This window comes from Fistularia commersonii, chromosome 4 (genome assembly GCF_037954325.1).
Source record: "Fistularia commersonii isolate RoL2024-O1a breed Wild chromosome 4, RoL_Fcom_v1.0, whole genome shotgun sequence".
NCBI classification, from domain to species: Eukaryota; Metazoa; Chordata; class Actinopteri; order Syngnathiformes; family Fistulariidae; genus Fistularia; species Fistularia commersonii.
Window position 1 is genome coordinate 5,668,879 of NC_141287.1, and position 16,765 is coordinate 5,685,643.

At 42.5% G+C, this 16,765-nt stretch overlaps 1 protein-coding gene across 1 annotated transcript; it reads right to left on the reverse strand.

Moving 5' to 3' along the window:
* Positions 1-1,280: 1,280 nt before the first annotated feature.
* f5 (coagulation factor V) lies at positions 1,281-15,401 on the reverse strand. The gene is made up of 25 exons (XM_086144868.1): positions 15,189-15,401; positions 14,804-14,886; positions 13,899-14,021; positions 12,633-12,845; positions 12,383-12,544; positions 10,971-11,192; positions 10,733-10,898; positions 10,142-10,322; positions 9,860-9,956; positions 9,575-9,780; positions 8,783-8,930; positions 7,838-8,050; positions 5,319-7,278; positions 5,045-5,213; positions 4,598-4,834; positions 4,271-4,481; positions 3,887-4,066; positions 3,621-3,737; positions 3,445-3,516; positions 3,236-3,321; positions 2,986-3,141; positions 2,727-2,871; positions 2,485-2,636; positions 1,743-1,925; positions 1,281-1,659 (listed from the first exon to the last, which is right to left on the reverse strand). The coding sequence occupies exons 1-25, from the start codon at positions 15,347-15,349 to the stop codon at positions 1,513-1,515; spliced, it is 5,790 nt and encodes a 1,929-aa protein (XP_086000994.1). The 5' UTR covers positions 15,350-15,401; the 3' UTR covers positions 1,281-1,512.
* Positions 15,402-16,765: the final 1,364 nt, after the last annotated feature.

The window sequence follows — 16,765 nt, forward strand, 5'->3', positions numbered from 1 at the left end:
GCTGTTCTGACCTTTTTCGGGAGTTCGTTCCACCACCGAGGAACCGAGACCGAGAAGAGCTGAGACCGGGGGCCGGGGGCTCCGAGCGATGGGGCGGACGGCCGCCGAGAGGTGGTAGATTGGAGAGGACGGGTAGGGACATGAGGCTTCACCATATCCTGGAGATAAGACAGGGCTGTTCCACTCACCGCCCGGTAGGCGAGCACCAGAGTCTTGAACTCGATGTGGGCGGCTACCGGAAGCCAGTGTAGGGACATAAGAAGGGGAGTTGTGTGGGAGAATTTGGGATGGTTGAACACCAGGCGGGCTGCCGCTTCCTGAATAAGCTCCAAAAGCCTGATGGTCACCACCGGGGCACCGGCAAGGAGGGAGTTGCAGTCGTCTAGATGAGAGATGACCAGAGTCCGGATGAGAATCTGCGCCGTTTCCTCTGTGAGGAATCTGCAGATCTTCCTGATGTTGTAGAGGAGGAATCCACAGGGACGTGCGACCGCTGCGACGTTCGCTGAGAAAGACAGTTTTTTGTCCAGGACCACACCCAGGTTTCTCGCAGTTGTGGTCGTTCTTACCACCGTGTTGTCGATGGTGACGGCCAGGTCTCTGCGCAGAATGTCGGGTTTGTGTAAATCACAATAAGGAGCGTGGTCCAGACCACACCACTGCATCACAAGTGTCATCCGACAACTGATTTGGCACTGTATCCGTAAAATCTGAATTGGTTTAAAATGTATGAAATTTAGCTTGTTTTGTTAGGATAAGGCTTACGAATCCAGTTATGTCATCTAAGTTGTTCGAATTTCATGTTATCGGTAACTTGTTATACCCCGTTTCTCTGTTCTTCTATCTCCAATCAAACTCAGTGATAAGTATTTTGTCTTTTATTGTCGTCTACATGTTAAGAATTTCCACAGAGATGAAACGGCTGATTCTCGCCGGTCCCGTCGGATGTCCGAGAAAGATATCTCATCGACTTCCCGGATTGGTAGCTTCACAAACGGCCGTGCTGAGACCTTTACACCTTCGCCGCCCAGTTTGTGCAATCGGCAAGAGGATAAACAAATCATGTGTGTGTAGCTGCGTGGCTCAACTGACGTGCTAAAACACACTTTGGAGTTACCTGGAGAAAACATCAGGCTTAACATACTCATCGTTTGAAACCTGCACACTGGATAATAAGAATGGTTATTAATGGATACTTTAAAGGATGGCTATTTACATATTTACAGAAATTAATATGGATCTGCATACAAATGAAAATTAAAAAAAACACAGTGACAACGTTTTCTAGCTCACTCTTGAATGTTCAAGGATATTGAACTCATGGTAATTTTATTCAGAAAGCTAATTACCACAAATGAAAAAAAAATATATATTTATGGGCTTATATCCAGAGAACACAATCAAACCGTGAGGAATGTTTATTGTAGAAGAGTTTCTGTCCGGGCCATTGGCTATGGATGTGTTGGACTTCAACATGCGACGCGTGTGTGTGTGTGTGTGTGTGTGTGCTCATCAGTCAAAGTCACAACCTAACAGCTCCACCCTCATGGTGATGGAACCTCTCCACGATACGGGGTGGATTCGGATGAATCGAGCGAAAATGGGCGGATAAATGTAGTTCTTCACATGCTTGTTGTTGTCGGTATTTCCCCCGAAAAGCTGGAAAAAAAAAAGAGAATGAAATATCGCTTGGAATGCTCGTCAGAAAAACAAGTTTGTTGTTTTAAAACCCGCACGCTCACCTTTGATGAACAGCATTCGTCATCCGTGTACTGGTTCCACGTTACGCCGTCGTTGCTGTACTGCAGAGTGAATGTGATGACGTACATCTCTGCTCCCAGCGCTTTGGCCCCTTGTGTGACGATACCTGTGACCTTCTTTATTTCAGGCAACTCCACCTGCAGCCACTGGCTCATGTCATTGTTCTGGTGAAAAAGACGATGTGGAGAGAAGTGATGATACGGGCAAACGCTTGGGGCGCCGCGGCTCCCGAGAGATGGCACAAAATCAGGGAAAAAAAAAATTCAGCTTTGATGTAATTATATTAAAGATAGCTATTACTATTAACTCTTAAAATGGAAAAGCTCACAATGAGTATACAAGTATAGCAATGCCCAATTGATATTACTTTGAATGCCAAATAATTCCCCTCAAGCTGATCGGTACGTTTGCTCTTTGTGGGTGGAGAGGCAAATCCTAATGTAGTACTGTTATAATTTTTTAGTCACTTATTTACATGATTTTTGTTTCATATTTCAGATTTTATCGTATTTGTCATTTGTTAAGCACGTATAATTGGGGGGCGCGCGTTATAAAAATCAAGAAAATGGTAAAAACAATGCCGTTTGATTTCTTTTGTAAGCGGATGTAAATAACAGACGGAGAGGGGGCGCCAAATAAAATCCGGCCACATTGGATAGGGCCAGCTCCGGTCGTCATTACCATAATACACTTTACGAAATGGGCCGGCCATTCAGTCGGTACCTTTGCTTGCCACGCATTGATGGTGCCTTGCTTATTGAGGCGTGCCAGCGAGGCTTTCCACTCCCCGGAATACCAGCTGTGGGCAGTGGAGCTGGCGGTGATGTGATGGTCCTCTATCAGTCCGTTCTCCATCCCCAGAGGCACTGAGCAACCTGTGGAAGAAAGGGACCAAATCTCATACTGACAGGACCCGCGCCAAAATTGTTGGCTCGCATTTGACCGCGCTCAAGTCGTAATCTTACCGTCGAGCTCACAGCCGTAGTACTCCATGCGAACCGTGGCCTTATCGTACCACAGGATGGGATGGAGACGCATAAACCGCGCAATAATGGGAGGAAAAAAGGTGTTTATTTTGATCTCGTAGGCTTCCTGGTTTCCTGGAAATACCTGGTGAACGAAGAAAGGACAGACACGCACGCACCCGGACAAGGCGGTGAATTAACGCTCTCACAATTGTAGCTATTTGAATTTATTAAGTGAGCGGTTTCGAATCGACCCCACCTTATTATGGAACAGGCTGTCACCCTTATAGTAGGTCCACACCCGGCGATCGTTGCTGTAGGAGATCCCGTAGGATCGTACGTATTGGGAATAGATGAACTGCTTAGCTCCCTGGGTGGCGATCTGGCTGATCACGATGGGCCGCTGAAAATCCACCTGTTCCCGGGCCAGAGTACTGTTTCCAACCGCGCTAAAAGTATGCATCCACATCTTGGCAGACACATGTTCTCGGCAGATCTCTGACACTCACCTGGATCCAGCTGTGGTTCTGATCTGTGCTCCATGCATTGTATTTACCCGGATTGTTTAATCTGGCAAGAAAGGGCTTCCATTCTCCTTCAGAGATGCACACACACGGTCACTGATGTAGTAAAATCTTTGATCGTTTACCGTGATTCTCATTAGGATGGCGTCGTAAAGTCAAAGCAGATGCATGAGTACAGAATGAGATCTGGCTACCTCTGTGGCTGTTCGAGGTGATCTGGGAGTCTTTCACACTGCCAGACTGCAAACCCAGTGGACGGTAACAGTCTTAGGAAACAAGGGCAAATGAGATGGCATGTCATCGCGGTTAAAGGGTCACACTCGCAATCAAGTACCCGGCCAGCTAACCAAATAATTATATATGTATTTACCGTCATCTAAAACCAAGAGCAGAGTCTGCATGCCCATCTGTTGGTTGTAACCAATCTCGGTCTCCAGTTGCCACAGGCCAGGCTTGGATGGATGCATCTCCAGGGTAGCAAAGGTCCCTGTGAAAAAGGTTCAAAAGCACGTGAATCTCTGCTCCGACGATTTTAAAGAGTGAATTTTGGATTTAAAAAGATATGCGTGACTACTGGGCAAGACTCGAAGCTCATGGGTCTATATTCAATTAGCCAGGGGCTGTGTTTTTGCATACCGGGCAGCAGTGGGAAGACAGACTCTCGGTAGCTGGAGGTTTTCTTGTGAAGGAATGTCTGTCCGTGGAAGTGGACGCTCTGAATATCCTTGGAGGAGCCCATGTTTATCAGGTGCCAGCAAACCAACTGATCTTTGTACATCCTCAGGCCTTTTAGGTTATATATGATCCCATTGATGGCTGGAAGAACATCGCAAGAAAGAACCAAATGACTCTTATGTCTCTTACTCTGCATCTGACTTGTGTTGAAGTCAGTAAGGTAAGTGAATTGTAGGTTTAGTGAATTCCAATTACTGTGAGCTTAACAACTGACGTGTTTCCAGTGCATGTGATTGGAATATTAAATGAGGAAAAATTTTTGAGCAGACTCAAATGCATGATTACAGTGGAATTTCAGGTTAAGGTTGGGGTCCAGGGTTTTCCTTCGGCTTTTCCTCTGCATCACCTCGCGGTTCTTCTCGTAGTACCAGCTCTTGGACTCGTCAAATATCATGAACATCAGCGTGAACTCTCTCGTATTTGTCAAATTCTTGTTCAAAGTGCCTTTGCGACACACCAGTAAAGGCCCAATTAAGCCTGTGTGGAGATCCCTTTCCTGAAATAGAGCATACGGTATATGTTGCCTCAGCAACAGCTCTCTCTTTTTCATGCTGCTTCTTAAATGTGTGATAACGGCAAGCCGTAATTCTACAACAAGAACAAAATACTCACAGGGTTGACACCTGAAAAGTAGGCCCAGGTCCGACAGTCAGACTCACTCGGTGTCGGCCCGACCTTTTCTGGCGTCTTCCAAACATATGTGAAGGTCGCATTGGGTAGTACCTCATTGTCATACTTATACCAGTACTTGGAGTCATCCTCATAGGACAGACCTTCTGTCGACTTGGTATAAGAAGCTCCACTTGGGTGTAGGGAGTATGCACGGCTGGCCATGTTTTTGAAAAGCACCTACGTACAAAGAGACATTGGTTGAGAAAGTGAAGTCTTAAAGAACTCTGAATACTGCAGCGAGGAGTTACACTCTCAGTCAATCACTCAAATGAGCGAGTTTCCTCAAATGGCATACTGAAGGCACTGCTTGCATGAAGTAAAAATCGGAGGATGTTTGATCCCGCAGCAACAGGTTACTATTCAGTTAAGGGATGCAAGAAGTCTCACCACGATGGTTTGTCCAACTTCTGCTTTGATAACAGGCCCCAGAATGCCCAGGTGCTCATCTATCTCACCTCGGATGTGAGGTGTTTTGAAGGAACTGTCCTCGTAACTGAGGAAGACTGCTTTGGTGAACTTGGTCTCTTGCCTGTTCTGCTCTATCGTGTCTTGCCTCCTGTGTTAATGACAATTTAATTTTAGTTTTACATATGTGAACGCTGGCATTTTGATAGAAACACTGAATAGGTGAGGAAGCCCCGGATGAGGAGATTCGTCTTACCTCCTGCCGTAGCCGGCATAGTTCCACTCAACTTCCACGGCAGCGATGAAATACATCCTGACATTCGGCCCAAATTGTTTCATGTGATATTTGGTCATAGTGTCCATGTTAAAGTCAGGGATTTTTTCAAGACTACTGTAGGGCTCTTTGTATGACACAAATTCGTAGTCTTCTAGATTCTCATCGACCGACTCTGATCCCATAAACTGCGGCTCAATCCCCGGAACGTAAAGTTCGTAATCTCTGAAATCACTGCGTGGGACGCCGATGACCACCGGTTGGTTAATTAAAAGTTCCTCTTCATCTGAAGCTGTTTGGAGTGAAACAGGGCTTAAACCTCGCGGGCTCATTGCTGGATTGAATCCACGTGGAGAAAACGGTAAAGCGGTAACATGGTTTGGCTTGTATTCCTTCTTCTTTTTTGTCTTCATTCCGAGGCCCTTCTTCGGTCTCTCACGGAACGTGATCCTCCGGCCCTTCTTCGGCTTCGAGGCCCCCTGTGTCCCGATGTACTTCATAATGTGGTCGGGAATCTCACTCTGTACCGTCTGATGAGTTGTGTCATATTTCCAGTTCTGTGGCTTTGTTTTTACAGAGGTGGATTTTATTGCATCTGTTTTATTTGCTTTCAGGTATATAAATATTTCTTCATCACTTTCTGTGGCACCAAATTCTTCAGAGTTCATATTTGCATCTGAATGGCTAGAAACCGACATGTTGCCTGAAATTCTGGTTGCGTTAGAGGGGGCGACTACAGAGGGCGTGAGGTAGGACTCGAAACTTCCATTACCTGATAAAGTTGTTTTGTTTATACCAATGTTGACACTTTGTGTGGGCCCGTTGTGCGGTTGTGGGCTGCCGTCGGCAAACAGACTTTTTGGTGAATCCGTCCCAGACACAATCTCCAGCGGGTCACTGGTATTTGATGTGTTACCTGCATTCTTCAGCCCAAACGTGGTCGAGTTCTGTTTGCCTGAGCAGCTGATGTTTGATTTTCCAACATCGACCGTTTGAGTAGACAAGGACCGGTTTCTTCCATCTGTTAACGGCCAAGCGTGGTTTGTCACAGTGTTATTCATGTCCTTCTTTTTTGTACTGCATGGCGGAGAAGTGACATTATTCTTAGAGGTACCGATGAGGGTGTCGGTGGAATGAGATGGTGTTTCCGAGTGGGAAAACACATCTCCTCTCAATGGTTTCTCCTCTGGAGTTTGAGTTACATGCAGTCCTTGAGCCTTCATAAGGGATTTAAAAAATTCCGATAGAGCTCCCGTGACAATACCATCGACGGATAGCGTGGCATTTTGATTTGTTGTCTCTTTGGATACATTGCCGAAGATTAATTTATAAAGGTTAGAAAGAGCACTGGACATTGTTCTGTTTAAAGTCCCGTTGTCATTCTTTGGTGCTACTCTTTGTTCTTCCTTTTTTGTGTTCTTTGATATCAACATGGACGAATTGTGCGACGGTGATGATGGAAAGCTGCTCTTTGCATGTGTTGCCTTCTGATGCTGCATGGTAGCAGCAGTGGGATTTAATCTATGCACGTCTTTCCCATCGAGTACGTCTTGCCGTGGAACGGAGGTCTGATCTCTGTTTTTTGGCTCCACGGTTGAGTCGGAATCCACCGGGAGTGTTATAACAGTCTCAACCACGTCTATAGCATCATGGTCAAGGAACGAAAGGTCCAGTTTTTCGTAACTCGATGCGTCAGATTGCCCCTTATGTGACCTGATGCCTAATTCTGCTGCCCACATATCTGAAAGAATATCTGGCTTTGGAGTACTTTGTGACTTTAATTTCCTCTCCTCTTCCCTCTCGATGTCTTCCAAGGAGTCAGGCTTCCACTCTGAAAACTCGTCCCAAATGTAATTTTCACGAAAGCACTCAACATCCTGAAATTTGATCTGCATCCCTTTGTTTGCCTCTTGGATATTCATAGAAGTCAGGAGCCAAACGCCTGGTTTGAGGAAGACAGACAAGATAAACATGAACACTGGCGATATCGTCTGAGGGCAGAATGTATTGGAATGACCCTGCAGTAATATTTGGCGTTCTGTCGTTCCCTACTGGGTGCGAATGTGTTTGGATGAGAGAGCGAGGAGGCGGAGTGTGTGCCAGACAGAGTTCAAGAGGCATGAAGGTTAAGTTGAGCTGTTGTTATTGTTGTTGTGGGTTTTTTGTCATAACTGTTCTAATAAAATAAGGTTTGTTAACAAACAGCTTGTCATCCTTGGAAACATCCAGTTGTACATTATAGTATATTTTCATTCGCCTGAAAAGCCCTGAATACCAGGTGCCATCATATAGTTTCTCAAAGAACTCTTAGAACCCAGTCAGATCTACAGGGCTACTTGTGGTCCCTGGAGTCTCTAATAGGAAATTTGGAATCGGAGCATTCAGTTACCAGGCTCCTCTTCTGCGCAACCATGCCCCCTCTTTGTGCAACAGCTATTGACTTCACTTGTAATGGCAATACATTTGAATAATAAAATAAAGAGACATTAAAATAGACTGACCAATGTTTTCCATGGTGACTTTGATGGTCTCTCCTGTCATGGGGTAGAGGCTCAGAGAGTCCTCTGTCCTTCCGTTAAGATTAAACGGATGTCCGTAGACGGTCGCTGTCTGGATGGAGTCCTGCGCGCCGATGCTCGACATGTGCCACGTTGGAACCTCACCATTGCAGAAGCCAAGCGTCGGACCGGTGTGGTACACGTAACCATTTATAGCTGTTGGGACAATGAGGTGAAAATCAGTCGCTATCTCAGCTAGTCTCTGTAACAGGTGTAAATGTCTACAACATAACCAGATGTATGACATAACGTCGCCATTATTTTTAGATACAAAAATCATTTGAATGGAAAACATGCTTTAAAAGGCTATGATTTCTGAGCAAACTAAAGCGGCCTCATTACAAGGTCTTATTTTGTGAAATTCTCAGATTTGGTGCGACCGAACATGTTTCTAAAGTGTGTGTAAGCAAGTGGCGGCACACATTCCTGCAACAGCTCTTAAAAAATGTATCATATTTTGGTCTCTTACAAAATAAATGTGGTGCGATTTGATTATTTCGAACAAATAAAGTAACTTCTTGCTTTATTTTGTGCCACTATTGTCACAAGTGTGAAGATAAAAGCGACCTGGGTAAAAAAGCCAATTTGGCTTGCAAATCGACTCAAATATAGGACTAATTCATCTTTATCTCTTCTGAAAAATAGAATCCTGTGAATAACCATGACTAAGGAAGGGATCCTGGTAAAAGACAACATCACAGCAGTACAATTTAACCCTTCTTTTCATTTTATGGGTGGACAAGGATATTTGGGTCCATTAATCTTCTCAAATACAAAATATGAATCAACTTTACAGCCAAAATGAGTTCACACAAAAAAAATGTGAGGAAACCTTACTAAGATGACAATTGTATAATTTTCCTGTGGTTGGATCAGGGCCAGACTTACTGTGCATGACATTGGATTTGTAAAAGTCAGGGTCTGCCTTGTCAACTCTTGATGGGTCACAGTTCTGTTTTATGTTTTCATCCAGGTACCAACTCTTGTTTTCATCAAACACAGAAAACACTATATGTTGCTCCTTGTCGGCTTTCCACTGTAAAAATAACACGGATAACCTACATTCAGAGCGTATTCTTAGTGCAGTGATGACACCCAGACAAAGGTTTTTCTCTTCTTAATGTAAACAGCGGAAGGAAAAAAAAGTACAGATCTCTTACATCTTTACAAGAGAAATGTCTTCATGAGCATAATTTCAATTTAGTATTTAGGATTCTATTCATTATTGTGGTGTCCCTTATCAGTAATCACAATTGTATTCTAATGTAGAGCTGAAGTTAATTCACTAAAAAAAATCCTTTTCAAAAGGTCAAAAGTAAACATTAATGAAATGTTTGGGATTGGTGTGTATGTGAGTATGTGTATTAAAACTTCAAAATAATCTGCATATGAGTAGCATATTGTATAAATACCAGCTCTGAGTGAATCCAGTGAATGCAGGGTCTATAAATCCACAGCTTTGCCGAACATTTGCATTAAAACCAAAAAGACCAGGAGGTCATATAGCGGGTTATTTTTTAGCGTATGACATTTGTCACCAGATATGGATTTAATTTGAAACAAAATGAGCGACAACATTGAAATAGAGTCAAAACAAGAAGAAAAACAAAGGACAGATTTAGAAGGATTTGTCATATACATTTAGAAATATCTGTGATCAACCACAAGCGCAAAGGATACCTGCACGTTTTTTGGGTTGAGAGACTGCCTCTTACAAATGAGAATTGGTCCCAGCAGCCCTGAGGCGATGTCGCGAGGTGTGTCCACTGCGCTGTGATACAGCCGAGTCAGGCATCTGGAATCTTCTTCCATGGGCCCGTCTTCTTCCCTAACGTTCCACTCATATGTGTGTGTTTCACCCGGCTGAACGGCGTGAGACTGGTTGCCTGCAAGAGGGGAGAGTTTCTATTCCCATCGTCCTGCCTGATCAGCACAGGGGCTGGTTGAGGAAAAAAAAAGTATTACCTCCCGCTGGGTAGTTCACCCCCTCGTCTGACTTTTTTATCGTCAGCCCATGCGGATAGATGCTGTATGGTCTGGAGGCCATATTCTTGAAAACAATCTGGAAAAGGACAAAGACGGATGGACTACCACGCAATCCGATGAAAAATACACACGCTCCGAGTATCAATCTACTAATTTTATACAAAACTCAAAGTCAAGTTGTCATCTTTAATTTATACACTCCATTGCAGATTGAACAACAGTGTTACTCGAAAGATATCAGTTCATATAATAAAGCCTTACCTTAATAGTGTCCAAAACTTGTGCTCTTATCACAGGCCCCAAAATCCCAAGCTCTTTCCTTCTTTGCCTGTCTATTGACTGTTCAGTAAATGACTCATTGGTGTACTGAGTATATAACGCCTTTCTGTAACTCCCACCAATCCGTGTGGGTGACTGCCTCAAGAATTGGGAATTGTAGGTCCTGTATAACGATAAATAAATAAAACAAGGAAAAAGAAAAACAGAAAAGACTAAAAGAGAATAAATTTTAATTTTTAGCAGCAACATCCCTCAAAGTTGTGTGATGGTAGAAAGTTTGTATCATACATGTGCAAAATAATCATATTTTTTTCAGTATAAGTTGCAGGATGATCGATGGCAGGTAACAGACACATATGCACTTCCTTCAATTATTGATCAATTAATTCATTCATTCATTGTCTATACTGCCTATCGTGCACTGACAGTCATTGGGGTAAGAATAGAAAACAATAGGTGACATTATTAAGGTCCCACTTGGTGAAGCAGTTTACATGATCAGAAGGAGGAAAATATGATGTGTCTATGTCAGTGTTATGAAATGATCGAGAGGTTTTTGTAAACTTTGCTCACTCATCAATGTCTTCATGTCTGCTCGGCGCATAGTTCCAGATCTTTTCCTCAGCGGTAATGTAGTAGGTCCATAGCTTGCTCTCCTGCTTTTGTGCATAGGTGATCCTCTGCCGCGGGGCCTTGAAACTGGGACACACATCCACGTCCACGAAACCGTACATGCCGGCTACAATGGCAGAGGTACGGGTTTTTGGTCAGTCAGCTGCGATGGTCCTATCTACTGTAAAGTCATTCTTACCATCGATGTGCTTGAAGACCTGTGAGGACAGCAGCCAGCGGCCGGTGTTGACCAGCGCCAAGCTGGCTGTGCTGCAGGAACCGCTGATCAGGCCCACCGATGTCACCCTGTGGCCCAACTGCTCCAGGACGTGTCCATTCATGTGCACTGAGAAGACTTCGGGCTGAGAGCTCATACCCAACAGGTGCAGGCTAACAGAAGAATAAGCGCACATGCTGATGTCTGTGAAGAAAGGAGTTCATTTGACTTTTTTTACCCAGCAAATATTGGGAATCGTTTTGCGTTACCACAATACAAAAGAATCCAACCCCTCAAAAGAGGCCAGGTTCCACAGCTCAAGTCGTGCATTGAGGTGAGTCAGACTACATCTTGCTGTAGCTTCTCAGCCTCATGCACCAGTTCAGGTTCTTCCTCCACCAGAGGAAACATTCTACTTGTTTGCCTCCTAGAGCCAGCTTTAGCATCTGCGGATCGGACAGTCAAGGTCCCCCACTTAGGCCACCCCTTGACTCACATCTCAGCCGACCCCCTTTGCCCCTCTTATGGGTCATGAGGCCAAGGGAAGAGGGACCCATGTTGACTTTTTGGGTGGAGCCAGGTTGAGCCCTATGGGTGCAGGCATTGCCACCAGGCGCTTGCCATCGAGCCTGGCTCCAAGGAGGGGCCCCAAAGGAAAACCAGATCCATTTATTGTTTTCATCATTGGTGTTATGTATTAAGATGTTTATCGGCTCTGGTCATTTCCCCTGGGTGCCGCCAAGGGGCGATGGTGTTTATTGGTGTTGTGGTTGAGGCTGGTATCATTTGTCTTTCTCTCCAATGTGCTAATAAAATACTTCCATAATGGCAACACGACTTTGTGGCTTCGCCCCAATCATTTTTTTCAAAATCCCTAAAGTATATGTACTTAAGCACACTCACTTGGAGAACATAATAATTGGGGTCTTCTGAGCCATGCTTTGTCTGCTCCCTCACCCGGGACTTGTTTGCCTTGGGTGACCCTACTAGGGGCATAAAGCCCCCGAAAACTAAGCTCCTTGGATCACTGGGACGTGCAAACCCCTCAACTATGATAAGGCTGTGACTCAAGGAGGCAAAAAATCCTCGAGTCACCACCTTATCTGCTCATCCCAGCAATCCTTGTACATGAGAATATACAATTACGAAGTAAAGTGATAAAGAAAAGCTTTGCCAGCAAAGTCTGCGATACATTTAACAGTCATATCAATGCAGAATGAAGAAGAACAATGTCCCCTGCAATCCAATTGAGAAAATATGTTAAAAATGTGCAGGTCCAAGTACTTCAAAGTTGTACTTTTGTACACACGAAAGAATCTTCGTTTTCCATGTGACAAAAACCTGATCTTTGACTGACATTCTGTCTCACAGATCAGGGAAAATCATTGACTGACCTGGCAGTGATCCCTCTGCGTATCCATTGATGGTGTATTTCACATGGTCACCTGGAACTTTGCTGTCCGTCTTATAATTGCTCGCTTCCTCGTCAAAAACCCCGAACAGTAGCACCAACTCTTGGTCGATACCAAGTTGATGATGGGAATCATTCAAACTGCCTGCAGGTAGAGGGAGGCAGAAAGGATAGATCTTACTGGATCAGCATGAGTTATATTTTCTGAGCACTTTGAATGGCCTTCAGCTCACCGGGCTTGCAGACCAGCAGAGCGCCGATCAGCCCGGCGTTGTAGTCCTCCACTACTTTCCAGTGGGAGACGTATGAGTAGGTGAGGCAGGCGGGGTCGTTTGGCTGTGGAGACTCATTTGGTGTCACCTCCCAGTCGTACACATGTTCACAGTTTGGTTTCACCACATCATCCTCTTTTTCTTTCAGTGATGTGTTATCAAAGTAGCGGGCTCCTGGGAATTAAAGGTTGAAAATACACCAAAAAATCTCTGGTAATGATGAATTGTAAAATATCAAAGGGTAAAGCTGTTAGGTTATATGACATGACATTTTTTGACATATTTATTCTGCTTTTAATATCCTTTGACTTCAGCTACTCTTAAACATAAGTGATGCATTACAAAAAAAAAAAAAAAAAGACAATTGGAAAAGAAATTACCTGAGAAATAGAATGCACTTCTGTAAACTGAGCAAAGCAGTCAATATAAGGAATAAAAAATTACTTTATATGAAAAGGAATTAAACACCTCATTATGGGGATCTACGAATTTACCAGTGTTTATTACTGCGTATCAGACACTAATTCTGCTTATTTTGCGTTCCTGCGGGTATCGATCTATAAACAGTGTATACACACACACACACACACACACACACACACACACACACACACACACACACACACACACACACACACACCGATGTAATAACATATCATTATCAAGGCACTGCATTCAGATTGTCTCAAACAAAAAGAAAAAGCCATAGACTTTAAGGTAAAAATAAATAAACAAACAAATAAATTAATAAAAACTTGAAACTAATACATTTTCTCTCATTAAACACTTGACATGGGTAAGTTACCCCTGAACAGCAACATGGTTGCGGAATAAATAACAAAACTAATGCGGAGTTTATTAAGCTTCCTGCAATCTGATTTTATTGGACATTCCCTCTGCACTTTGACTTTTGAATTTACAGCGAACCCAGATTTGCTGATCCCCAATTTCTTACATCCACAGTTGTGCTATTTTTTCTAATTCTGGTATATTAAAAGCCACAGACAAAGACCTGCTGAGCACTGCCTCATGTTGGACTTCAGTACCATTAAGTTTGATAATCCGCCTCTTCTGGTTAATATTTTAGAAAAAGACAAACAATCATGTTTGGTGTGCTGATCAGCCTTGAGCAACAATTGAAACAAATGATATGATGAATTTGCAGACACACTGACAAAGATCCTGGGGTCTCCAAGTTAGTCTGGAACTGCTTTGACAGACACCCACCTTCTGAATGCTTCCCATAAGCAATCCCATGTGGGTGGATGCTATATGGTTCAGTTGCCATGTTTCGGAAAGTTACGACAATAGTCTCCCCCTCCTCGGCCCTCAGTGTCGGACCCAGCAGGCCTGCAGAGAAGACAGATATCTCAGAAAAAAAAGTTGCAGTTAAGATCTTGACATAATCAATGATGATAAACTAACTGAAATAGGTTAAGAGTCAGTTTTGCTTTTAATCACAAGTATTCTTTGGTATTTTTTTTGCCTTGCGCAGAATCAATATGTTGTGTTAATGTCATATTCAGTAAAAATCTGCTTTGCAGACAGAACTCCATTGGAAAACTGGGTTATTTGAGAGCCAACCGACATATGTTTTTCAACTGCTGCAATCCTAAACAAAGAATACCGAGATTTAAAATATACATTCACCTAAAATACAAAACTGTGGACAAACCAACAGAAATATACAAATGTACTCTTGATAATGGGCTAATCTTATGTCACAAGTGTATTTGAGCACACTCACAAGTTGAAATGAGGATTACCCCTCAAAGTAGATGTTGAAAAAAAACACATAAAGTAGTGATTAAAATAAATTTTATTTTCTTAAATATATGTCATTATCATTATTGTATTATTTTATCATATTGTTTATACGTTTTTAAGTTATTTATAAGTTTCAATGACTCAAAAGTATGAAACAAAATCCAAGTAAAAGTTAGATCTATTTAAGACATTAACATCTTTCATGTGGATCACATTCCCTCTTTGAGACAGCAAGTCTGAACTCTTCCTTTTAATTTGCCTCCTTTCTGTATTCAAAAGTAATTAAGTAAACACACAAAACCTTGTATATGTTACTTTCAAGTGATGTGAGAACCGCTCATATATTACTCATTTGGTCACATTACCCAACGACGAAGGATGAGGCTTTGCCCGCTGAAAGCCTTTCTCATATTCCCGAAACACCACTTTTTTATATGTGCGATGACTCCTGAGGGACGGCGGAAAAAGAACATGATACGAATTAGCTCACCCTGCCTCTCACACAGCACTTCTTCACAAGATAAGAACATGGAAGAAGAACATAAAACAGACTGGATATTTAGACTGTACAAATAGCTTCAATGATAGAACAGCAGATAAGATTTCTCAACTCTGTTTGTGCGCACAAAACATAACAAAGCCTGATATATCAGAACCCATAAATACAATAAGTAGTAATAATATTATAATAATTTCAACATTATCGAATTGAGTCTTTTTACACAACAACCCTTACAACAAGGATCCTACCCTCCTGTATTATGTCCATGGTAGTTCCAGTCTATCTCGACGGCGGCGATGTAAAAGTGTCGCTCCTTGGATGGATCTTGGTCTGCGCTGATGCCGATCATGGTCCAGAGAAAAAGAAAGGGGAGCAGCGGGAGGGCAGACGCCCCAACACAAAGCCTCATATCTGGGATGGATCCACAGGTGAGATCAGTTGTTTCCAGTAAAAGAAAAAGTGAATGATCTGACACTGAGGTCTCTTGAGTTTTATCTGGCAGTGACACACACACACATGCGCACGCATACACAAGTTTAAACATTGTGTCCCAGGGCAATGAACTGTCTCCATATTTGTTTTTAATTGAAACCTTGTGTGTTTTAGTTGTATCATCCGCGGCGGTCTGTGTGTGTGTGTGTATGTATGTGCGTGCGTGTATTCCCATCTCTCTATAGAAACACAGTAAGCGGAATATTCAACTCCCCATTGTATAGCCTCAAACTTTTCCAAGAACCTCTACTGAAAATATTTAAAACAAAAAGAAAACATAGCTGCATCTGTAACAGGTGGACACAGCAAGCATTCCTGTATTGGTTTATTTTGAAATGCAGAGTACTTTCGATTTTACGGTAAATGAAACGTAAATACTGACATGATTTCAATGACCTGGAATGTTACACGTCACAATGTCTTCCAAAAGCAGCTACTGTCACGAGTATTATTTTTCATACTAAAAAATAGGACATTTGATGATAAGATGTATATGAATCATTAATTTCTGGATGTGCCTTGCCATATTTTAACTGCTATAGAGACAATTATAAAAAGTATATGTAAAGTAAGATAAATCCAAAAATTCAATTGAATAATTACATTTAAATGTAAAGCATTGTAATCCCTACAATTTTTTTAAAATGTATTCCAAATACCTCAAGGTGATTTGAACACTTGCACATACCACAGCAACCACAGTTGATGTGAAATAGACAACATTTTACACTAATATAGTTGTTTATCCAGAAAAAAGGATTGTCAACAAATCAATCAAGCTTTATGTATTTCCAAAGCAGTGAGTGTAAGGCAAAGCAACAGCTATGATCATGTCATGGAAACTCATCTCTTTAACAATTGATTAACCACTTTTTGACAACGTTAATAATAATTCAGACACTGCAATATAAACAGCAACTATTTTAAGACATTTTATCAAAAACAAACAACTCACTCTACAGATATAGAATGGACGGGAATTGAATATATATTTTTTTACTAAGTTTACACATTAGTGTAACGTCACGCGCGCGCGCACACACACACACACACACACACCGATGTAATGATGTAAAGACAGATTAAAAAGAACCTTTGAAGGACCTCGTTCCATTTGTTGTGTGTCACTGGCAATTACATGATTATTAGTGGTAATTAGGCAAAACTAATTTGGTTATAATCAGTATAACCAAATCGGTGTAATAATATAACGTGTTACCTAAACAGCCTGTTAAAACCAAAACTTTTCTGATGTAATCGCATTTAATGATCTAATTCGACTATAAACAGAGACACTGTTACTCTCGAAAGCAGAGACACTGCGACGTTTGCG

What these genes read in the sequence shown, in the direction of transcription:
- f5 (XM_086144868.1), bottom strand. Translation starts at nt 15,349, where the DNA reads ATGAGGCTTTGTGTTGGGGCGTCTGCCCTCCCGCTGCTCCCCTTTCTT. An exon ending in ACTTTTCAGGTGTCAACCCT is followed by an intron (nt 4,482 to 4,597) that starts GTGAGTATTTTG and finishes GCTCTATTTCAG; the next exon opens with GAAAGGGATCTCCACACAGG. An exon ending in CCTTAACCTGAAATTCCACT is followed by an intron (nt 4,067 to 4,270) that starts GTAATCATGCAT and finishes ATGTTCTTCCAG; the next exon opens with CCATCAATGGGATCATATAT.